At 42.7% G+C, this 25,103-nt stretch overlaps 1 protein-coding gene across 1 annotated transcript in view; it reads left to right on the top strand.

Annotated features, from left to right (window-relative positions):
• Positions 1–21,839, top strand: part of BACH2 (BTB domain and CNC homolog 2) — a 524,494-nt gene extending 502,655 nt beyond the window's left edge. Inside the window, exons 6-7 of the mRNA XM_069235503.1 lie at positions 5,849–6,055; positions 19,072–21,839. Coding sequence (XP_069091604.1) covers positions 5,849–6,055; positions 19,072–19,551 — 687 coding nt within the window. The 3' untranslated portion in view covers positions 19,552–21,839. The remainder of the gene's footprint in view (positions 1–5,848; positions 6,056–19,071) is intronic.
• Positions 21,840–25,103: the final 3,264 nt, after the last annotated feature.

The raw sequence follows: 25,103 nt of genomic DNA, 5'->3' as shown, positions 1-25,103 counted from the left end.
GGATGAAGATAACGACTGGCGAGAGCTCATGGTAATATGTCTAGGTGGCCATCTTGCCTGGCCATGCCCCCCTAATTGGTGATCTTTGTTAAAAAGTCCTCTACCAAGTTGCCACACAATTTTCTCACTGACTCCAAAAGTGGATGGACAACCAGGGGGGGTCAATAGAGCAACCCCTACCAGTGTACACCCTGAAATTATAGACATATCCAGTACTATTCTCAAGCATCATAAACATTTTAATTCCATAATCTGCCTTCTTGTTGGGAATGTACTTCATAAAAACCAAACGGCCCTTTAACCGGACCAAAGACTCATTCATAGCTATTTCTTTCCCTGGAATATGGATCTCTGAAAAGCAATCTACAAAATGATTAAGGAAAGGCCGAATCTTGAAGAGACAGCCACAATGAGGGTGATTCTGTGGCAATGCCGGAGCATTATCAAAACAAGCATTGGCATAGCCAAATAGGTCTTGCATTTGGGACCTTATATGTATTTAGCAATGCAGCACGTTAAACCTTTATCAGAAATAAAGTGTGTTTGTGCATTCCTTCATATACTTACCATCACATTGTAAAGGTCAGAGCATCCCCTAGAGAGCACCACAATAAAAATAACATTTGAAAGAAACATGGTCATGTAACTATATAGTCAGCCCCTATAGGGCATAAACACATGAAGAGAAGAGCAGAGAGCTGTGCAGTATAACCATATATTCAACTCCTAGAAGGCATAGTGCATTACACATTTCAAGCCTAGCAGGCCTGCTAAAATATTATTAGAAACAAGGACCTTATAACATACACTACTCCCAGCTGTAAAGCAAAAGTTCCAGGCATGCATGAGAGAGCTTAAAAAGACATTGAATGGTATGAGAGGTTATGATTTTTGGACCCTCCCCCACCACAGTGTGAGTTATGAGCAAAAATGTGTTGTAAGAGGAATGCCTCACAAAGCATTATAGGGTGAGTTTCCCGAGTGCAGTGAATATTGTAGTATCGACTCTCCTGCTGTGTCGGGGAGAGCCGCTGAGGGTTTCCCTCGTGTTTTGTTCTTTTTAAAAGGCACCAGTTTGTATATTTTTCAACTGCTAAACTTGGGAAGAATTTGGGAATGGGCCTGCAAATTTTACCAGTGCTCATGTAAAAATCTCTAATCTTGTGGTTGAATTCGCCCTATGTAAATAAATAAAAAAGAATACCGCTCTAGCTTGCAGCCTTTGTCGCAAAGAACTAGCGGGATTCCAGAGGAAGAAACAACATACTGCCACAAGCACCAAGCAGAGAGGCAAAAGACAAAAGTAGTCCGCTGACACTAAGGTATACAGCCGATCATGCAATAATCCACGTAACAAGGTCAGTCTCTGAGGCGGTAACAAAACAGCTTCAAGGCAAGACAAACATAAAGTATTTACCTAACAAGCCAAGGACATTTTGAAAGACAACCCAAGGAACAAAAGAAAGTGATGGGCATAGTGAAAACCCAGAGAAGTAGATTACAGCATGTTGAGAGACAGCGCATGCACACTGCCTAGGCTCGACCTAAAAATGCAGCATCCGAAGCAGAAGCAAATACTGATCATGACTTATGGTTGCAGGAAATATCAAGGGACTAGTAGACCAATATGAAGACAGAGACAGCTTTCTTATCAAAAAGTTAAACCCAAGAAGTTCTTCAACTCATCCATATTTGTGGGAGTCCACTTAGTAGCTCTAAAGTGGTGCTTAAGTCTGGCACTGCTGTCCCTCAAACACTGTTCAGCATACAAATTAGTCTTGTCAACAATCACATCCAAAAATACATCAGCCATAAACAACCAAAATAAATTTATAGGCAAAAAGTTTTCAATTTAGACTCTATATTCTGCGACACCACTAAAGGCAGGCAACCGAGGCTGCCTAATGTTTGGGGCAACCCAGAGGTCAGCACTTCCAATCGGAAGCTTTTCAGCCCCAGTTGCAATCCAGATTCCTCTTGCTGCACTATTGGCATATCTGTGTCCTCCTCTAAAAGAGGCTTTTCTTTTACAATGGGGGTGGCTCCATTATCTGATGATTCCTCTAGGACAGAAAATTAACTGGCAGAATCTTGGACTTCTTCCTCTGCCTCAGATGCACAGTCAGTTTCAGAACAATGGTAAGAGTAAGATTTGAAAAGCAAACCAAGAACCTGCTGAGCGGTAATCCTTTCAATAGCCATAATCCTTCCTAATAAAAGTAACACAACAAATAAGTCAACAATAACTAATACTGGGTAAAAAAAGTAACAAAGTGTGGCTTTATCACATAAAAAGTAAAACTACTGCCATATAGTAACCTGGAAGGAAAAGTCAATCAATACAAAGCACACAAAGACCTATATACTCAAAAACTATACCACTCACTTGCCAGAGACAGCTAAACTGAGGATCACCTGCACCTAAACTGCACAAACACAGCAAGCACCAATGACATTTCACTAAAAAAAGAAAAACACAAGAAAATTACACACAAGACAACACAATTCACATCTTGCACCAATCCAGAGAGAATTGGCGCATAACAAAACAGAAGCTAAAAAGGCTGCAATTATTACTCCATTAAAAAAAAACTCATTTGAAGTAAACCGTACTCATTTGTGTAGGGCATTGATACTAATTTGAAGTAAACAGTACAAAAATAGTTTTCTTACAAAACACATGCAACTACACAAACTCCAGATTTACCAGTGCTGGAACCACAAGAAGGGGACACCACTAAGGAATTCAAAAGCTTTAATAGTAGAATAAAAAAGAGAAATAAAACATTAAGATCACAAATGATGACAAGAAAGAATTAACATTATAAAACACTAAGCAGTCTGACCTTGGGGCAGATCAACATCACAAACGTCATATCTGCCCCCAAGGGGGGCACAAAGCAAAGGCAAGAAACTGAGTTGACTTGAAGAAATTACCCTTACCCCAGCCAAACACCACTTCACACACACCACCACTGAAACACCAACCACACACTTCACTTACCAGAAGCCAGTCCACACACACCACTAGCAAAATCCCCAGTTCAAACACAACATCAGTCAATCACCAGTCCACACACACTGCCAGACAAATGCCATTACACACACAGCCAGCCAAACACCAGTACATGCAGATCATCAACCAAACTCCAGTTCACATACACACAGAAACTTATTCCCTGGTGTCTAGTGGCTGTCCACCCTCCCTTGAGGGCATATGGGCCTATAAATATGTCCGATCTGCCCCCTGGTGGGCAGAAAATAGCCAAAATATTGCCCCAATAAGTGGGAGCAACTATTGCCCAAGGGGCCGCTCCCCAAAATGCACATAAATTAATCCCTGGTGTCTGGTGGCTTTCTGCCTCCGCTGGGGGCACATCAGCCTAAAAATATGGCCAATCTGCCCCAAGGGGGGTCAGAAACAGCCAAAATAGGTGCCCCCATTAAAAGGGAGCAACCCTTGCCAAAGGGGTCATGCCCCAAAAGAAAAGGAAATTCCTGATGGCTAGTAGGTGCATTCCTGCTGCACGATTGCAGCCCCACCTGTGATCCCACAGCAGGAATGCACTGCAGAGACACACGGGTGGAAAGGAAAAGCTTTCCTTTCCAACTGTGCCTCCCTGACCCCTCCTCAGAGGTAAAAACGTACCTGTTTCCTCTGTCATGCTGGAAGCAAATGGCTTTCAGCGCGTCCCAGCGTCTTTTGGTGATGTTGGCCTGCAGCATGGTTGCTGACCTCATCAGATTGCCAGAGGGGAGGGGCAGGGATAGTAGCAGAAGTGCTTCCGTTGACATTTCTGGTGGAGGCATGTTACAGGGGGCAACGGGGAGCGCCAGTACTTCCCCCATGGCTGGATGGCACCATCGTGGCTAAGGACGACTCCAAGTGCACAGATCAGGTAAAGATCCCAAAGCTCCTAGTTACCTTGATCTCACCCTTTCTTTGGACATAGGCTGTTTGGATCAGGATCCCTCCCATTGCTCTTAAAGCTCTAATTTTCACAAGGCCAATTGAGGGGAAGGTCGTTCAGGATCCTTGGAGCTAAACTTTACATTAAGCTTTGTCAAACCCCCTCCCACCTGATTGTTTTTTTATTATATTTTTTTTTAGAAAAGCTTAAAACTCTCTTTTTTTGTTGAGGTTGTCACCACATCCTTTTCTTTCCCTCTTCTATGTGGCTATGTTTGTCCAGTTGATGTTTCACCGCTGTTGCTTGTGAGTTTGCATTTCCGCTTCATTTTTTATGTTTCTTTGCTGTCCCAGGACTAGAAGGCCTGCAAACAGTAGTTCGGGCATTACCAGTAGATGAATACTTTTTTTATGTAAGAAATTTTTGTTTTGTCAAAAAACACAACCAATACCTCATGTCATCACTTTGTATCATGCATGATACAACAACAGTATAACTTGCAACTTCCCAATATACGCCCTTCCAACTTCCAACCTTTCCCTCCATACAAAGAATCTATGACATCTACAATGCACCAGAACCATACATTCACCCATTCCGTCCCCACCAGAATGTCACCAAAACCCCTATAACTCCCCCAGATTTTCCAGATCTTTTCCCACTTCCGGGGGCATCCCCTACTCTCATAGACTTGGCTTTCTGTCACCCTGCACCAATCCATATCCATTTGCCATTGTTCCACACTCTGTGGCTTGGCCGTCCTCCACAAGTGCACAACATTTTGTTTTGCCACTGTGGATCCCACAGCCTGGGGAACTTGCCTGGATTTTCCTCCCCTATACGTTCAGAAGGATGATTTGAGCTGTGATCCTGTTGCTGAGACCAGCTTTCTGTCTAAGCCTCTTTCAGACCCTGGCCAAGAAGTCCCTTAGCTTCAGGAACTCCCAAAGAGTATGCAGGAAGCCCCCTTGCAGCCCACACCCCAGATACATCTGTCTGTGGGAGCTTGTCTGATTCTGTACATAAGCACTCTTGTGTAGTAGGACCTGCGCAGCTGCACAAAGCGAAAGCGCACTCCTATGGCCACTTCCCTTGGTGAGTGAATCACTTCCTCCCATTCCTCATCCTCCATACCTCCCACGTCTGCCTCCCAGGCCTCCTGGAGCCTAACCAGGGTAAGAGGGATATTCATCAATTTGCTATACGTAAGGGAAATCAGTAGATGAATACTTGATGCATCTTCTTAGGATTCAGCAAAATACTAGAATTTGGTGTCCAGAGCACCCCTGTTCCAAAAGACTTACTTAATAATTTATGTTTCAAGATTTTGTTCTCCACTTTATTGGTAAGTAGAGTTCGGTCTGTGTGTATTTTTTATTATGTGACCGTACTCTTAAAGCATGCATAATTTCCTGTTTGCCTTATGCTATCCCAGTCTCATAGTTTTCTCTCAGGACAGATGGTTCGAGCAAAAATATTTTGTGGCAGCTGTGAAGCTGGCTTTGTTTAGCAACCGTCACTGTGCAGCTTTCAATGGGCTGTGGGCAGTCACAAGTAAAGGTACACATGTCAAGTATGCTCTGAATTAGATGGTGAGAATAGGGATCTTGCAGATAAAAAGTATCATGACAGTCTTATTTATCACACTAATTTCCACTTTTGCAGAACTTGAGTAAAACCCTATAGCTCTTGCAGGAATTCCATTCGTTGCACATGAAACAAATCACCAGAACTTGAGCACACCTAGAAAAATTTGCCCTAACACACAGTTACCACAGTTGTTGCCTTTTTATGAAAACAAAAAAGAGAATTTAATGGTAGGTTGAAGCTTTTTCGCTGAAGGCACTAACGTGAATGAGACCGTCTGAGAGCCCAACATGCCAGCAAAAAGGGCATCTGCATTTCTCTCATCTTTTTTTAAATCTCTTTTTCTGTAGGTGAAGCTCCCTTTTCCTGTTGATCAAATCACAGATCTTCCAAGGAATGACTTCCAGATGATGATAAAGATGCATAAGTTGACCTCGGAACAGCTCGAGTTCATCCATGACATCCGCCGCCGCAGCAAGAACAGGATCGCCGCCCAGCGATGCCGCAAGCGGAAGCTAGACTGCATCCAGAACCTAGAATGTGAAATCCACAAGCTGGTGAGCATGCATTGGCTGCCTTGTGTCCCTCCCTTCTTAATCCCAGAGTCTTGTACACTTAACCATATCACGGACCTCTGTATCGCCCCACCTAACATACCTCAGGGTTCCTTGAAGGCAGTTTCTTAAGACCAAATATACATTTTTAACTTTATTCATTTGAATACAAGTCTAGTGTGGCAAAAATATGAACAAAATAGAAATTTAGGTATTTGCTTTTTATTTTTTTGTGCAATCACGTGATGGGCCGAAGGTTTTTGGGATATATAAATTGCACTGTCTCTCAGTGAGCCCTAGCTGCTCCAATGAGCCCACTACACAATGAAGCACAGATTCTGTTGGGACAATATCAAAGAGGTCTTCAGCCAAAGCTATAAATAATCAGGAAGGCCTCTCAAACTCTGTAGAGATTGCATGATAGAACCCCAAATCTTAAAACCGTCCGTTGCAGACGTCCTTATATGCATTGATCCCACAGAACTATATGGCGAAAGTCCAAATACTCTTCTCCTTCAGTATCTCAACCCAGTGTTCAGAAATTGGATGTCACTGAAAAAGCCTTGAGCAGAAGTTGTCACATCTCAATCCAAACCGGCCAGAAGGAAGGGCCAGATTACAAGGAGGCTGCCAATCACTGATGCAGCATGCACAACTACTAAATGCTGCTAACATGGGTTGAGTGAGCAACTTGCACATGATTTCGAGTGCAACCTTTTCTAGTCAGTTATGTACCATACCTCTTTGATAAATGCACAGTCTTCTGTACTGGCATCCTAGAAATGTTCACACTTCCAAAAAATATGTGAAAATGTGTTATTTCATATAACACAGTTCCACCCCTCCTTATCTAACCTACCTAATCTATTTCATGATGATCATGCACAACATTACTGCCTGAATGATAGGCCACTGTCACTCCTGTGCTCATAACATTGTTACGGAAAGTACTGCTGGGATAGCTATGCGCTGAACAGTGATATCTTGGTCAGACGCTGCCACCTCCGAGTCAGTATTGCAGTTGCTAATAATCATGGGCTACGCAATAAATCTAAATTGATGCACAAAAATATCTCATGAGAACAACATACAAAACACAGGAACTCTAAGCCCTGCTCACCGTTTAAGAATTTACCTTGGGGGGACGGCAGGGCCAGTCTGGGAACCCAAAGCAGCCCTGGCAATTTCGTCAGACCACCCCCCACATGGAGGCTGGAGGCGAGAGTGAGTGGATTATGCTGGATTGCTGCTTTTGTTACTGGGGCCGGTATTGCAGCACCATTGCAAAACTGGCCCACAGTAACAAAACCAGGTCCGTCCCCTCCAGCCTCCCGGGCCAGTTGCCCGCTCCGGCCAGTCAGGCCAAAGGGGAGGGCTACAAATCCTCTGTTCACTCTCACAAAGATTCGTTTAAGATTAGACATATAGGGGGTTATTACAACTTTGGAGGAGGTGTTAATCCGTCCCAAAAGTGACGGTAAAGTGAAGGATATACCACCAGCCGTATTACGAGTTCCATAGGATATAATGGACTCGTAATACGGCTGGTGGTATATCCGTCACTTTTGGGACGGATTACCACCTCCTCCAAAGTTGTAATAACCCCCATAGTATTTGGTAGTCCAGGCTCAAAAAGATGGCCCCAAACCTGCTGATCCTAGGGAGACTGCTGAAGAGAATAGAACAATCTGCAGCCTTCGTGTTAAAAATTGAAATACAAAGATTGATGTACTAAAACACCCATAAAATGTGAACTGGGAGCGTGCGTACTTAATACTGACTGGTTCTCTACTCAGACCCTCTGAGATATTTTTGAAATATTTCTTAAAAACTGTAACGGTTTTTGAATTGTACGTACAAAAGGAGAGCAAAATTACCAATGTAAATGTTGGTAAATATGCCGGCAGTTTGATTCAAAGCTCCAGAGTAGATGTTACACTAGCTTACCGCCGTGGTTCAGACGTCACATGCTGGAACATTGATAAATGCAGACAAACTGAAAGGTAAATATGATCACACCATTTACACTGCAATGTTTGCTACTCTAATTGCAGGCAAAGGTGGAAAAGCCCACAACAGTATGCTTTATTGAGAAGAAGAATACAAGACCAAGATTCTTGACTGCTGTGCCCTTATGCAAATACTGTAATATTTACAGTTAGCATCATATGTAGCACACAACTCCAAACAAATGAATAATTATGAGCTTGTTTGATAAAGTCATGTTATTTGCAGGCACTATAAATGACCTGGCTTTGTGGAAATCCTCTTTCCCTCGTTCTTTAATTTTGATGCCCAAACAAGATTTTTCATCACCCTTTGAGAGTAACAACCTCCTCTTCCTAATCACAAGCAAGGCTCTTTAATAACAAAAGGTTCATTCCACAGCCAAGGTGTAATGTCAGCTCTTACCTTGTATTTGCTACCTTCCTTTCTATCCATGCCTTCATAATCTCTCAGCCCAAGGAGGCTCTGAAAAAAAAAAAAGAAGAAGTTTTATCTACATGATTACCGGAATTTCCCTTTTCACCAGTATGTGGGGAGCAGAAGCCCTCGCGTGGCTATAGAGGATGTGCTACCCTGGTATTTTTCTGACCTGATCTGTGTTTTCTCCCAGTGAACTTGACAGTCTGTAAGTGCACAGTAGGTATTTCACATTTTCGGTGCTCTGCTGTATAATGTCTGTTCGTGTCCATAGCTCAGGGTGGCTACTACCTCCTTATATCAGACCCTTGGGAGGCTGAACTTTGGTAGTAGCTAATTTTAATTTTAGAGCAAGGGCTTGTTTTTATTTATGTTTTTTTTTTACACAGATGAAAGGACAAAGGCCTACCAACTTTACTTCTTAAAAGCTATAGAATCTGCATAACTGAAGGGCTCTTACTTGCCACAAAGATGTTTTGTGTGCTGTGTGGCATGGCTTACATAAATGGATGGCTGTAAATACGTGCAGTATCTGTTGAGGACACAGGACATACATGCTCACGGTGGTGGTTTCCTTCCTGGTTGCCCTTGTTCTTCTGTGAACATGACGACCTGCTTGCCTGTTGTCTCACAGAGCTTGCCTACAAACTTGGTAGTTGCCTGGCAGGCTTGTGGAATATAAGAGTAAGAGTATGTAAATGCTTTATTGTATGTGTAGGGAAATGCCTTCCTTGGCATGGTTACCCCCTAACGTTTTACCTTTTGTTGATGCCATTTATGATTGAAAGTGTGCTGGGACCCTGCTAACCAGCCCCAGCACCAGTGTTCTTTCCTTAAACTGTACCTTTGTTCCCACAATTGGCACAGCCCTGGCACACAGATAAGTTCCTTGTAAATGGTACCCCTGGCACCCAGGGCTTGTGGCCAGGGAAGGTCTCTAAGGGCTGCAGCATGTATTATGCCACCCTGGGGACCCCTCACTCAGCACATGCACACTGCCTCACAGCTTGTGTGTGTTGGTAGGGAGAAAAAGACCAAGTCGACATGGGACTCCCCTCAGAGTGCCATGCCCACTACTCACTGCCTGTGGCATCGGTGAGTCAACCCTCTAGCAGGCCTTCCAGCCCTAAGGCAGGGTGCACTATACCACAGGTGAGGGCATAGTTGCATGAGCATCTAAGCCAAACTTTAGACATTTTAATTGCAGGGTAGCCATAAAGAGTATATGGTCTGGGAGTCTGTCAATTATGAACTCCACAGTTCTATAATGGCTACACTGAAATCTGGGAAGATTGGTATCAAACTTCTCAGCACAATAAATGTACACTGATGCCAGTGTGGAATTTATTGTAAAATACACCCAGAGGGCATCTTAGAGATGCCCCCTGAATACCAGCCCGACTCCTAGTGCTAGGCTGACCAGTTTCTGCCAACCTGCCAAAACCAGACGAGTTTCTGACCACATGGGGTGAGTGCCTTTGTCACTCTGTGGCCAGGAACAAAGCCTGCACTGGGTGGAGGTGCTTCTCACCTCCCCCTGTAGGAACTGTAACACCTGGCTGTGAGCCTCAAAGGCTCCTGCCTGTTGTTACAGCCCCTTAGGACATCCCAGCTAGTGGAGATGCCTGCCCCTCCGGACACAGCCCCCACTTTTGGCGGTGAGGCCGCTTCTCGAATATTCTTTCCCTGAGCATATAAACACTCAACAATCACCCTGAGAAAAACCCAATACAATGTATGTAACAAGCATGTTTAGTAGGCATTAGTGCTGAGAAAATACACATGCCAAGAAAAACTGTGACAGTGCAGCTGTCCTCAACTACCTTCCTTAAATATATTACTTTGAGCCATTCCCTCCAAAGAACTACAGTTGTCTCCTTGGTCCAATGGCTGTCTCTCTGTTTTGCAGTGCATTTGTCTCCCTGTCTGTTTTTACAACTTCCTGGCATAATGCATGTGTCTAGATTTCCCCCTGTCCAAATCACACTGTTGTCGAGTCCATATCCCTGTGCTAGTTCTCATGTCTCTTTTTTCTTATGCCTCTGTCTTCCCCTATGTCCTGGACTCCACATTTCCATATCTTGTGTGTCTCCCTATCTTAATGTCTGTGTCTCCATATTTGTGTCCTATCCCAGTGCTCATGTATCTGAGTCCATGTTGTCATGTTCCCATGTCTCCTTTTCCATTTATCCATGTCTCACTGTCCCCATGCCCCTGCCTCAAATGGCCCCAGTATATGTTGTGTCTTCCTGTTAATGGCGATAAATGTTATGTAATAACATCAGTGTCCATCTCTCCCAGTCTCAGCGTCTGTGGCTCCCTCCTGCAATTCTTTTTCTGTTTGTTTTTTAAAATGTCCAGGTTGTGGGAGCAGGAGGCATGCACATGTTTGCACCTAATGATCTCCTGCTTTACATTGTGTCCTTCCTTGTCCCACCTCAAAGTTGTGCATTCCCAAAAGTCGGTAATGGAAGGAAATCGAGGCCTTCACTTAAAGTTTGGAGGGTAGTCTTCCGGGCCAGTTGGGAAAGCAGAGGCCTCCCTCTGTCCCTTCAGCCCACCGCACCTGCCTCCGGAGCAGGTCTCCTGCTGTAGTTAGAGATCCTCCCCTCCCTGTTACTGATCTCTGAGCTCCAGCTGCCTCCTCAGATGTAGCTGATGCACTTAGGGCTCAGGTGAATACCAAGCGGGGCGTCCTTTTTTTTCAGCCAGCTCAGCATTTGTTTATTCACAACCACATTTTTTGAAGAAGTAATTTGTTTGAAAAACAATAAAAATGACATTTTGTACCTGGCTATGAAGGCTGTGGTTAGCTGTCCCTCCGCCGGTCAGCCTTGCCATATTTTTTCCTATACCAAAGACTATGAAAGAGCTTTCTAGCAATGGTCTCTTTTCTGACAGACCCAGTCCCGAAGTCAAGTAACAGGAGATCCACCCTAAAACACAGCAGGGTGACCCTCACAGTGACCTAGAAGCACAGGGGCAGAGAGGCCATCAGGTCAAGACTTTCTGATGATGAGACTTTTGTTTTTCAGGGCTTGTTCGTGATTGTTTAGTAAGGGAAAACTGTGTAATTAGCGCGCATGCCCAGGGACCCAGAATTTACTACTATGTTGTTTTAAATTACTTTTTTATTTCGGGTTGTGTTTTGTGTACTTTATACTGTTTGATTTCATAGAGTAAATAGATTTTAAACCAGTGACCTAGTTAGTGCCATTTTTATTAATATTTAGAGTGTTCGCCCTTGCAACTGCGTATCATGGAGTGAAAGCTTGACAGTGCATGTCTGGGAATTGAAAGTGCTTCTCTACTTGTTGTAACTGCATTCATTCTCTGCCCCAAAGCTGTGGGAACAGGAAGACTACCACGTTGGAAGAAAACACAAAGCATATCAAGAAAATTTGTATCCATCTGAGGATTTGTCATTTTCATAGGAAGGATTTCATGTTGCAAAGTACAATTCAATATATATGGACTTTTGTTAAAGTACACTACGGAATTTTGCAGACCAGGCATAAATATGCATACGCCCGAGACCCCCCTCCCCCGAGGTGACCGGCTTACTCTGAAAATGATTATTCTGTGCCCTTGATGTTACCAATTGGTCATAACCTGAGTATTGGGATGTATTTATGCCTTTTCTGTGATATCCCACTTGATATTTTTCATTTATTTAAAAAGGTTAATTATAACAGAGGTTTGCGTCAGGAACAAATGTGACATTTATGAGAGCATGTTGAAGCTTTAGTGTGTGTTGTGCGGAGAAAAAGTGGTACTTCCTTGTTGTATATAACACTATCTCATTACGGTTTGTAAATGTATTTTTTGATTGTGTACTTTTTCACCAGAAAAGGAATTGACTTGGTGTGAATATGAGAAAAGATACATTGGACGAATATATTAAGTAATAACACGTGTTTTTCAAATAACAGATAAAACGATTTTTTAAATATTTTTGAGCTCAATGTTTAGTAAATTTGTATTTGGTTAGATGTATACGGATGTAAAGGTGTTCAACTGGTGGTTATTGATTTATGGTTTAGTTCATGTGTGCTTAAACGCATGTTGTGAACTGCCATGTGCTCTAGTACTAGTAGGTTGGTCATACCCTATGGCACAACGGTGTGGAGTACCCACTAGCGTCTGAATCGGGTGCATCTTGTCCTGTTACTGCTGCTGGGCAACTGTTCCACCTCAAAGAAGCCCGGGACTTCACTAAATTGATATTATTCTGTACATGTTAAATTAATAGACAGGCGGGACCTAATGAGTAGTCATGTTCCTTTGACTTAGCCTAGTCCAGTAATCAGTGACAGCATTTCATCTACTCCTACTCCTCCTCCTCCTTCTCCTAGTTCTCTCCTCCTATGGCCCGCATGCAGATGCCCATACATTTAATTCAGGCATTCTGTCCATCACTTGTTTGTAGACGTTAGTGTGTTGCTGTAAGTGTGACAGATATGCCAATACATGGGTCCGTGCACACTGTGATTCCTGCTTTGGTACCTCCAGTGACTAGCGTGGGACAGCTGATCAGCAGTTGAGGTAGAAAACACTTAATTTGTATACTTTTGCTTTTAATGCAGCTGGCAGAGTATTACGCCTCTGCAGCACCATGATTCATCTCAGGGGCCGCCTATGCTTCCAGACTTCAATGACTTGATATTCCACAGGATGGCAGATGCAAAAATAAAAGACTACCAGTGAAGCCAATTCAGAATTGTCCTGGAAGACAAAAGTGGGGTCAGGCATTGAGCCTGGGTCTCTCTGACATCAGCACCTACAAACACACAATGTGTGAGTCTGCCTCATAAAAGGGTCTTGGACACAAACACCATATGTAGCTGCCAATGAGAGAGGTAGAAAGAGGAATCAATCAATCAATCCAAGATTTGTAAAATGCAGCAAATCACCCATGAGGGTCTCAAGGCGCTGAATTTTAGGCACAGGGAGATTATGTGATTTATCCAGAATAACAAGAATGATGAGACTCGAACCTGGTTCCCCACCTCCAGAGTCGGCAGCTTGGGCCATTATGCAGCATCCTCTCCTCTCTGGGAGAGGGATGTTTTAGCTGTATTTTTACTACCCTCACCTGTTGACCTAGGATCTGCTCTGTGGACCCCAAAGTCAGCAAAGTTCTCAGGAAAATATACCCTTCCTTATATTCATGTTTAAATCAAAATGCAGCATTAATTATACATGAGCATCATAACGTAAGACAGTTTGTCAGTTTGCCACTTTTAACTCTCCAGCATTGAAATTGCACACCATCTATAAATTAGCTCAAATGAATCAATTTCTGCAGGCAGCTTGGCCTGTATCACAGAAGCGTTACAGGCTACCACGGATGAGCCGTTCTTCGTGGTTCTATGGATGGGATTTTCACACTTTACTGCGCCGCCAACACTGGCATATTGGTTACATACCAACTGTTTATCTGCCACAATAGCTTGTGTTCCATTGCCATGTGTCGGTCACAGAAATCTATCCATGCATGCTGTATAACGTGTGACCCAAAAAGAGTTAGCAGTCATTCAAAAACAAAATTTGACTGCAACCTTTTTTCCTGGTAAGCTTTGCGGATAGGCAACAACAGTTCGAGAGTATTAACTAAATGTCTGTAAGGTTTTGGGGTTTTTGGGAAGTTCCCAAATTCCACTTACCACAATGTTTCTGAAAATTTTCAGTGTAAGCTCACCTTCACCGTTGATGCGTTTTGCTGCACATTGCAAGATAGATTTCACCACACTGCAAGATAATTTTCACTCTAATGAAACACAGTCAAGATTGGAACTATATGCATGCTTTTTCTGTGTAAGTTCCTTTACAATCAGATTTGTCCTTGCTGATTTACCTTTTGCGACAGAAATAAAACTTAATGTAGTTTTTGAAAGTTTCTATAGAACTTTGAGATGTTTGAGAGAGACGATATTTACACACCTAGTTGTCAAGTATAAAACATCAGATGTGTTGAGCAATGTTAGTGTAGGACAATGTATTTAGTTATTATTGACAATAATATTTCATATGATGTTAATATAGTACAAATAACATATTATTTCGGGTGTTATTTAATTTGTCAGGTCAAATTTAGGGCAAAGTTCCACCCAGATGTCGATCACATTAGGTGTCTTTTGTTTCATCACCTGTCATCTCCTGGTCTTCCTGTTGGCCGGAATTGTTTCTAGTTATTTTACTGAGCAGGTTTGTTATCAAAACCCACATTTCTTAGTACTTCACAACTAGCTATACTGTTGTGTACGCCTGAATGATGTATGTTAATGTTGATACTAACCCATGTGTCCTTTTTGTTGGTGAAGAGGTAAGGTGTTTTGCCCTGGTGTCTAGCATGGAAAGCTGGTGTAGCTGGTGAAGATTTGGGCTGAGCGGTTTTCGTCGTTCTGTTCCCAAGGGGGAGCTTTGTGTTAATTTCTACGTATCTTTTACTTAAATATTTTACATCTCTATGGTGATAAAGAACCTAAAGAGAAATAGTCTCCAGCTTGATACATCAGTTTTTAGTCTTTCTAACTGCTACAGTGGCAACGAGGAAGGGATAAAGGAGTTGAGGGCTGAAAAGGCATGGGTTATTTAGTGGTGTCTTAACTTGTTGCTAGAGAACGGTGTGTTGTGGTGGGGACGAGTGCTGTGCTTCACTTTTAAATAAGTTAGGTGAGGTGGGTGTTTACCTATGGGCAGACGGAGTTGTTGCGCGCTGTGTTGTTACAAAGTGGTGGAAAATATTTAGGTTCCAGATGCAGTCTATAGTGCTGTCAAGTTCAGATATTTTTTGTGAGTGATCTTTTGAATATTTATTCCCTTTCCTGTGCTTTGAATCCATGTTTTTGCTGACCTCCGTGTGTTCTGTGTTTTTTTAGCATTATTGGTTACTTGCAAATCGCATATAGATGGTTTGCTGTTCTTGAACGCTATGTGTGAGAATGTGATTTGGTTTATTCCTATGGTGAGTTTAACTATGGCCCAATTAGTGTAACTGCTTGCAGCTTTAGCAGTCGTCATGCAAAGTGAGGTTTAGTCGCTGGACTTGTTTTCACATTGGAACAAACAAACATTGGCGATCTTTGGGTAACCGAAACCTTCAGTGGTTGCTTGATGCGGTCATAACAAAAATTGCGATTTCGCACATTTTCAGCCACCAGTTCCTTGACACAATATCATAATCAGATATTTAACTGATTACATATTTGCCTGATCTGGCAATCTGTACCTTAAGTTTGCCTTTTTTTATCCATTGACAGTGTTTATTTCATTGAACGGGCCCATATTTCTATTTTCCATTGTCCAAGTGAATTTAATCATGGCTCTGCTTTTTCATTTACAACAATTCACAATGTATTACAGCGGTTTAGAAACGTCGACTAGGTTTAAGTATCCAGTTCTTTAAATTTGCAACAGCTTATGAGACCACTGGAAGCAGGGTCGCCATTCTGTGCAACAGAGTGACGAGTTCTGAAGTTTAAATCTTATAGTTCGAGTTGGTGCGGCAGTGGACTGTAAAACATAGAATGTTGTGCACCAATGCTGCTCTGGTGTAATCAGTTATAGAAGGCAATTAGCAATAGTTACATTTGATGCTTATGTAGTAGAAGCACTTTGCTTGTTCTTCACCTATAACGCTTCTAACGTTTTAGAAACGTATGCCTTCCGATCTTTATTTAGTAAAAGGATTCATTAAATGGCATGCACCAATTTTTTCAGGTTATTTTACATAAGATTTATGATTTACATTGTCTTACATTTGCACCACCACTTTTTGTTGATGACTGTCTCTGGTTTACAAAGTGACAAAGTGTTATATGTTGGCTGTGGGCTCCCTGTGGAAGAAGCCCCTCGGGGAGGGGTTGGAGTTAAGTAACATTCCCAACCCCCTGGGATTGTGTATGTAATATGTTATGGTTTGGTTAACAATCTGTGACAGTGGTTCCCAACCTTTTGACTTCCGTGGACCCACACTTTATCATTACTGGAACCCGGGGACCCCCCACTGAATCATTTTTGGAATCTGGGGACCCCCCCAGAGGGTCATTACTGAAAGCTGAGGACCTAATCTGTTAATATTATTTAATTTTCTAAGCAGTTGGGGACCCCTTGAGAAGGCTTCGCGGACCCCCAGGGGTCCCCGGACCACAGGTTGGGAACCACTGATCTATGATATTCTAACTTTGGATTTTCCAGTAGTGGAAAGACCTATATAGTGAATTGGTCTGTGTGAACTTCCCCAGCACTGTATATGTGTGCAAGTGTGCATGTGAATGGGTATGTGGGGAAAGTACAAGATATATATACAGTTTAATTGGTATCCAGAGCTCTGAACGAGTGTTGGATCTTGCAGGCCTCCCCAGTACCTATCTATGGGCCTCATTATGACCCTGGCGGTACAGAACCGCCAGGGTCAACGGGGGCGGGAGCACCGCCGACAGGCCGGCGGTGCTCCCTTGGGCATTCCGACCGCGGCGGTAACGCCGCGGTCGGACCGGGACAACTGGCGGTCTCCCGCCAGTTTCCCGCTGCCCAAATGAATCCTCCAAGGCGGCGCAGCATGCTGCGCCGCCTTGGGGATTCTGACACCCCCTACCGCCATCCTGTTCCTGGCGGTTCGCCCGCCAGGAACAGGATGGCGGTAGGGGGTGTCGCGGGGCCCCTGGGGGCCCCTGCAGTGCCCATGCCAATGGCATGGGCACTGCAGGGGCCCCCGTAAGAGGGCCTCGCTAGTATTTCACTGTCTGCATAGCAGACAGTGAAATACGCGACGGGTGCAGTAGCACCCGTCGCACCTTCCCACTCCGCCGGCTCGATTACGAGCCGGCTTCATCGTGGGAAGGTTGTTTTCCCCTGGGCTGGCGGGCGGCCTTTTGGCGGCCGCCCGCCAGCCCAGGGGAAAACTTGGAATACCCTCTGCGGTCTCTGGACCGCGGAGCGGTATTTTGGAGGGGGGAAGTCTGGCGGGCGGCCTCCGCCGCCCGCCAGACTTAGAATGAGGGCCTATGTGTGTTCAGTGGGTCACGTAATTTTATGTTAACTGTAGGGAAGGTTTTTCCGTCTTGGAGCCCCTGATACCTTGTCTCATTTTCTATCCTTGCTTCTCTGGCCTTGGCATTTGTCATTCTCCCCATCCAGCCTTATCTTACAACCCATCTATCTCTTTTCCAATTGTTTTGATCGTGAGTCTAGTGTCCAAGTCTCTCAGTCCGTGTGTCACCCTCTCCCAGCATCTGTGGCCAGGGCTTCTCGACTCTGCCATCTCTCAGCCCCAAGGCCAGCATTTATAACTCCCAGTGTCTTGAGTCCCTCTGTCCAAGCGACCCCATTTCCCTATGTCATCCATCATCCGTGACTTACTGTTCCAGTGCTACTGGCTTTCCAAAGTTATGACTGTATCTTTCTGATTTGTGTTTTGTGTTGCCCTGAGTACATCCCTGCTTTTGTACCCATGTTTCCCAGTCCATATGCCTGAATCTCCCTGACCCAACATGTGTGTCTTTACAGTGTAAGAGCCTGTTCCTTCTTCTGCCAGTATACTTATCTGAACCCCTGGGTCTCCCGGTCTCAGTGTTGTCTTCTTGCCCCTTTGTCTTCCTGTTCCAGTGTCTTTGTCCTTTCCCAGGTGCCCATGCCCCTATCTCCCTATAGGAGTCTCTTCTGCTTCCAGTCCATCTCAGTGGCGCTATCTCCCCATCCCTGTGCACACTACCCTTTTCCAGTCATTTGAAACAACTGAAATGCTTTGTGAATAGTTCTTAAACTAGTCAAGCATTGCACAACCCTTCATTGAAAAATAGTGACATGCATCCTTACTGGAAAATAGCTTTCCAACCCTTATTCTTAGTGACATGCATCCTTACTGGAAAATAGCTTTCCAACCCTAAGTCTTAGTGACATGCATCCTTACTGGAAAATAGCTTTCCAACCCTAAGTCTTAGTGACATGCATCCTTACTGGAAAATAGCTTTCCAACACTAAGTCTGAACCCTCTTGTCATTCGTGTGCTTGTCACCAGTCCCAGGCTGTAATCATTTCTAAAGGAGTGCATGATAAATGAGTAACAGCTAAGAGTCGTTGTTGGTCTGTACAACCACTGTTACTGAACATTGACATCTCAGAATACGAGAGATACTTCTTTTTCATATTATTGGGATTTTCTCCTTATCATCTGACAGTCACTTGAGTGTATTGAAATCTTTTCTCCCATAGCTGACAAATGGAATCAGGATGTGTTGGAACGTAGTTCGCGAGAACAATCAGTTTACTAAGACAAAATAGTTGAATGAACATTGACTAGCAACCTCCTGTTAATTCTACAGAGAAACAATCACGAGTACTAATGTAGGACTGTTATATGCTAATGGTTATCATAACGTATACTCATTTGGCTCACAGGTCTCGACATTTATAAAGCACCCATTTAAGTACTTTTCTGTTTTGTTATGTTGCAACATTTGGGACTCTGTTCTTTATGGTCATCTTTGTATCATGAAATTTATCCCAGTCAAAAATGAAATGATCATTCATTGTTTAGTCTTTCTTTGGCGACTATATGGTTTACCTGTTAAAAATGTTGTCTTTCTTTTCAGGTATGCGAAAAAGAAAAATTGCTAACAGAGAGGAACCAGTTGAAAGCATGCATGGGTGAACTGCTGGATAACTTCTCCTGCCTTTCCCAAGAAGTGTGTAGAGATATGCAAAGCCCTGAACAGATACAAGCGCTTCACCGATACTGCCCCATTCTCCGGCCTGTGGATCTTCCTGCTGCTGCCAGTATCCATTCTTCGTCCTCCGGAGCTGATCAAAGCCTAGGTCCCCAACCTCCTGTGGAAAGTATGCAGTGCTGCTCAGAGCAAGACCCCATGCAGATTGGAGCACATTGGCTGCCCAGCAATGGATCTGAACATTGTACACCAGGGCAAAGGCTGGATGGTACCGACCACAGGACATATTTAGAGAGGGGGCTATCTCTTGAACAGAACAGCCAAACAGTGACTGTGGACTTCTGTCAGGAAATGACCGATAAGTGTACAACAGATGAACTGCCCGAGAAAGGCTTCACCTCGTGACTACTGACATGATGTCCCCCCTAGTCAGGAGGAGAGGGGGGGTACCTGCGCTTGGCCAGTGACGTGTTCATTTGTTGCCCAAGTGAACCAGTTTTGGTGCACACTACAATGGTCTTAGCAGCAATACTGAATCTAAGTATTTCCCTCCTCTCGTCAAAGTGGGGGGGTCTTCTTCACAATGGTGCTATGCCTTGCTCTGGCAGGGAATTCAACAGTGGCAACGCTGTTAGTGTTGTTTATTTTCATTTTTTGTGTGTTGTTTTGTATGCTAATTTCGAATCTTAACAGAGGTTGGACACAATACCTCTGAGGACCCAACAGCAGCTTTTATTCTCAGTGACCCATGTCACACAACTCTATCTCAGGAATTTCTTCTGAATGTTCAGTTTTTTCATGGAAGACCGCTTATACACACATCAAAGTTTTATAGCTAAATTGTAAATAGTTTAAATATCTTGCACCATATGCAAAGTCCCCCACTTCCCTTAACATTCTCATTCTGGAACTGGAATCTCAGCTGTATGGGCAATTTCTAACATTCCCTTTTCGTCTTTTTAGTCTTTGATGCTAGTACTGACTTGAGCAGCCTGCTATGGTTTGGGTTACTGTTTTCCACAGTTCATCAGTATCATTCGTTTTGTCCTTATTTATGAAAAAACTTCTTGTTGGATGCTTATTTGAAGTTTTTGACCCAGCTATACGTCAGGTGCCATTTGAACATTTTAGGTGTTACTTGCTGGCAGAAACTGTACATTAGTGGTCAGTGTTGCCACATGCACTGAGATTTTGAGTCAACTTTTTTTATTTTACTTTTTATTGAGCAAAGCTGTAACTTCCATGGATCAAACATTATGAAATTTGGTACTTTGTACACAAGCATTCAATGCAATTATAACAATAGGATAGCACTCAGGAGACAGTTATATAGACAGATCTTGATCTTGCCAAATAGACGGTTCCCCATACATTGCATAAACAGTAGAACATTGTCCTCCCATGCTGCCCTTTTGTAATCCAAAACATGGCCACAACTTTGGTTCTAGACCCTTAGTGGCATACAAAAATGCCATAATGATCTGTATTTCTATTTAAGGCAACCCTTAATGCCTTTTGCAGCTGTTTTGCAGGTATGATCCCTTATTCAGAAACAATGCACAGCTAATCCTGAAAGTCAGGTGGGGGAGGGGTTTTAACATCTGCCTTTCTTAAAGAAAAGTAACCCCAGCCCCCTGCTTTCCACTGCTTCCCGGGAGGCTTGTGGGGTTGCATTATACTGAAACTAACACCAAGGACCAAAATGTGCTTGTTTTAGACTGGGCATTATTCAGATGCTAGAAAACTTTATAGAGTACAGTCTGTTTATTATTTACCTCCTGTCTTCTCCAGGATGCATTTCTTGCCAGAGCCACATAAACAGGAGTTTCTCTACTGAAAGACTGTAAGCTTCTCACATCTTGCTGCAGAAACTACCTTTATGAATGATGTAACAGAAAGGTCTTTTCTAAGTCTGTTATGCTCCAGTCAGCTCCTGAAAATCTCTGAGTAAAATATGTGAGAACCTGGCTCAAAATGTTGACCGAAAAACAATTTTTTGTTTGTTCTGATTAGTCAGAAATGAAATGCAGATCCCTATGCTTTCCAGGCCTACTGTTTTTGTAGCAATGGTGGCTCGATAGCTGTTGTCATTGTGCTCATGTTTTGGGTGCTTCTCACTGCCCTTGACCTTGACGTATTGCAATATCACCTGTAAGACAGCTTTTTCCATAGCTGCCAAGGGCAATGGGTTCCTGTTTTTATATGAAGCCAAATTGCTCCCAGCGTTCGACCCTGGCACTCTGTGCATTAGCGTCTTCCTGTAGATGAGGAATCAGCTTCCTCCCTTCAGAGATTGATTTTCTTTGTGAGCTGCCTTGTCTGGCAACAGTGTTGCACTTCATCTCTTCTAGCAAATCTTCAGCTGCAGTGGATGCCGCGCTCAGTACGTTGGACAGTTGGGATCATGGGAACCATACTGCGCATCTACAATAGAGTGAAAAGGATGCGGTGTGTTTGTTTTCCACGAGTGAGCCTTGTGATTCTGAACGTTAGCTTTGCATGTTAAAACGTGTGGTAATGGTGATTACAAGAGCACCATTAAAAAATATTCTTGGTTCTGAAGGAAAATATTCACACCAATCAGGATCATCATTGTTCATTCGTTTTTGTTAGAAAAACAGTTGTTGATTTCTTGTCTCCAAAAGATAGTGAGCTATGGGAAGGGACTATTGAAAATGAGTGTATACGATTCCAAAAAAAAGAAGTGTTAGCAATGAAAAACGTATGGGCAGCTTTTGATTCTCTCTGAACTCTTTATGCCTCAAATGCCATCTTGCCATTATTGTATTTACTAGAAGAGAAAGTCAGCAGCTCCTACAATGGTGCTTTTAGCTAAAGGATAAAGGGAGGAGTGAAAGGGGCTAGCTAAGGATCTTGCTCTCAGGAAGAAATGGTTGAAAAAGCTCTTATAAGTTAAATAAGTCAACAACTTTTTTCCTTTAGAAACAAAGTATAAGCTATGTATAAAAAATTGTGCGATGTTTGTATGTGCTAATGATGCTAGGCTCTCCTGCAGTGGTGCGGGTGTTATGTTTTGCAGAGGACTTTTAGTTTCAGTGAGAGGGTGTTGTAAGCTAGCCTTGAAAAACTACAATGTGAATCACATCAGAGCCCAGAGTGTCGAGGACGACGACCTAGAAGATGAATGCCAGGCCTTTCATGCAGTATTTAAAATGTTTGTCCCTACTGTTTGTTTAAGCTTACCTTCAGCGGGAATCGTTTGTGATTGTTTTTGTTATCCTTAACTTTAGCATATGTTCACGGTTGAGGCAAAGCCGTTGCCAGCTCTGTTTTATGAATATTAATTGTCCTGCAACTCAAGTGCAACTGGTAGTCTTGGCTCTGTGCTAATGGCAATGAAAGATGCCAACATGTTATTCTGTGTATCACAATTATTGTCTGGGTTTGGTGTCGTGTGCTTATGACCTGGTTGTTGCACCTGGGCTTCCTCTGTTTTTTGGTTGTTGGGGCCATGTATTGAAACTACTGCTTAAACTATTGTTTGCATTCAAGCATGTTGAAGAACATTCATAGTGCAGTTGTTTCGTGGTTCTATGTAATGTATGTCGTATTACTGTTCTGATCCAGTTTCTGCCAAGACTGTTACCCAGGCAGCTAGAGGAAGACAGCTTTGCAGAATTTGATTGAAGGTCTGACTTTGGTTTGCACTTGTATCCGATTGTCAGCAGGCCAATAGAAGGTTAAATCCTAAACCTTAACTTGGATTACCAAAAATGCAATTTTGATTACTGTGCCCACGTTATGAACATGGCACATTTCAACATCAAAAAATACAATATATAGACTTGTAAGTGCTCGGAAAGTAGGAGCAAAATGATTTAGCATAGAAGATGGTGCATATGCAGTATCTTTCATTGCCACCTGCATCCACAGACTGGACCAGTATTCTGTCACCTGTTTCCCTCATCCGTTTGCTTTTCCCATCTAACGTTTACCACCATTTTCACTTGAGCTTGCTTCACTTTATGCCGTACGCTCTGCACCATCATCTGTTTGTCTTGTCTTCACTGTTGTGTGTGTGCCTTGATTTAGGGAAAATAAACTGAAGTTCTTTTCAAACTGATTCTGGAACAAAATGACAGCAAAATCATGTCTGCAGTAACATTACCAGTGGATCCCCAGTTGTTATAATGCTGACTTTTTATTAAACGACACCAGCATCGCAGTAGATGCTGTAGAATAACGCGTATTATTTTTTTGTTTTATAGGATTAATTTATTAAATGTGCTTAATAGGGTGTGTTATTTGGGGAAATGCATTGTTGTATTATTTTTCATGTTATCCTTCTTTTATTTTATTCTCTATACTGATATGATCTTCATTTGGAGGTACATAAGGTTGTAAATTTGGTTACTGTTAGTGCGCCAGGATCACTGCATGTCTCCTCCCTTTATTTAAAAAATATTACTTTTGTTCATGGCGTTTGTTGGATTCAGAAGAAAATGCAGGTTACCAGAGTCAAACACAGCGTTATTAGCATCAATTTATTTTCACCTAAATGTGACAAGATGATGTAAGGGACATCACACAACCTTTGATCACACCATAGGTTTGACCCCATGTCTCACCTTTACCCCACCCAGAGCCTCCTATTTACTAGAGCGGGGGTTAGAGGAGGACAAGGAGAATAAATAAAGTTAAAAAAGAGGAGGGCAAGCAGTGGAAACCTAAGAAAGTAAATAAGGCTTTTAGTTTTCTCTTTGCTTTCTGTTCCTTTTTTCATGGCCTCCAGACACCAGAAGTTGAATGGGCCAGCAGATTTCCCTCACTGAATTCTTTGTTTTCTAATTCGTTTTCAAGGAGACAGTTGTGATGCTTAAAATTAAGCTTTGAAACTTCCTTGCAAATTGTGAAATTCATTTTAGCAATCTAATTGAAAACATGCTAAAAAAAGTTTACTGCCTTTTTGTGCTGTAAAGGGTTGATACAAAAAGACTATGAATACAAGGGTTTCTGGACACGTTTTCTTTTCATCTATGTAACTAGTTGTATTTCTTTTAGACGTGAAGTACTGTGAATGCACCTGGTATCCAAAATGATGAAAATATACAACTTTGCTCAAGAAGAGCCAGTGACTTTCCTCTACCCAAAGAAATTCGGGAGTTGTTTGATTGAAAAATGTCCACGTTTTGCTTTCAAAAGGGGCCTGTCGACTTGTATGTCTTTCTGCCATCGCATTTCATAGTTTACTGTGATTTGACTGGATGGTGGGTGCTTTTCTATTCTTGATTTTAATTCCACAGGACCATCTCCCCATTCTTATAATCCTTATACAGCACTTAGGCAAATTCTGATGAGCAGTGCCTCAGATTTTAAGTTATCATCATCATCACAACCCCTACTAATGAGCTAGCGTCGAGGGTGATTAGTGCATAGCACTCAACTCAAGTTAGCATTAGAGGTATCATCACTGCTCTGTCGATTTGGAGCTATGTTACTCTATAGTAAGTTCCACATCACTTCAACAATTCAGCACTTTTTAAAGCAAAAATCAATTTCAAATAAAATGTTTTGGCAGTGAATGCTAGAACTTTGATGCACTTAGATAACCAATGTCCCATTAACCTAATAAACTAGGAAACTATTAAAAGTAAATTGATGGGATTTTAATGTAGAGGTTATAAGGTTAATTTACTAATTAACTCTCTTAGGCCCTATTCAAAGAGATAACTATACACTTAATTTGAACTTTAACGTAAAAATAGATTTGTTTACAAGGGTAGGCCCCTGATAGTGACTTGAATAGTTTGTGGTGATGAAATTCTACTCTTCTGAGTGAGATCTGTGGATAGAAAATTAATACCAGTTTGATAGAAAATCTGCATCCTCAGATTTAGTGTTAATTGCAGTTTTGTGGGCTTGGCAGGAAGGTCTCAGCGGTAAAAGTACGTGTATGTCCACATACACGTTAGTTGGTTTGTATGCTCAAAGCATGT

The sequence above is a fragment of the Pleurodeles waltl genome, chromosome 5 (genome assembly GCF_031143425.1).
Source record: "Pleurodeles waltl isolate 20211129_DDA chromosome 5, aPleWal1.hap1.20221129, whole genome shotgun sequence".
Taxonomy (NCBI): domain Eukaryota; kingdom Metazoa; phylum Chordata; class Amphibia; order Caudata; family Salamandridae; genus Pleurodeles; species Pleurodeles waltl.
The sequence above is the reverse complement of the archived record's forward strand: the minus strand, read 5'-3'. Positions and strand labels throughout refer to the sequence as shown.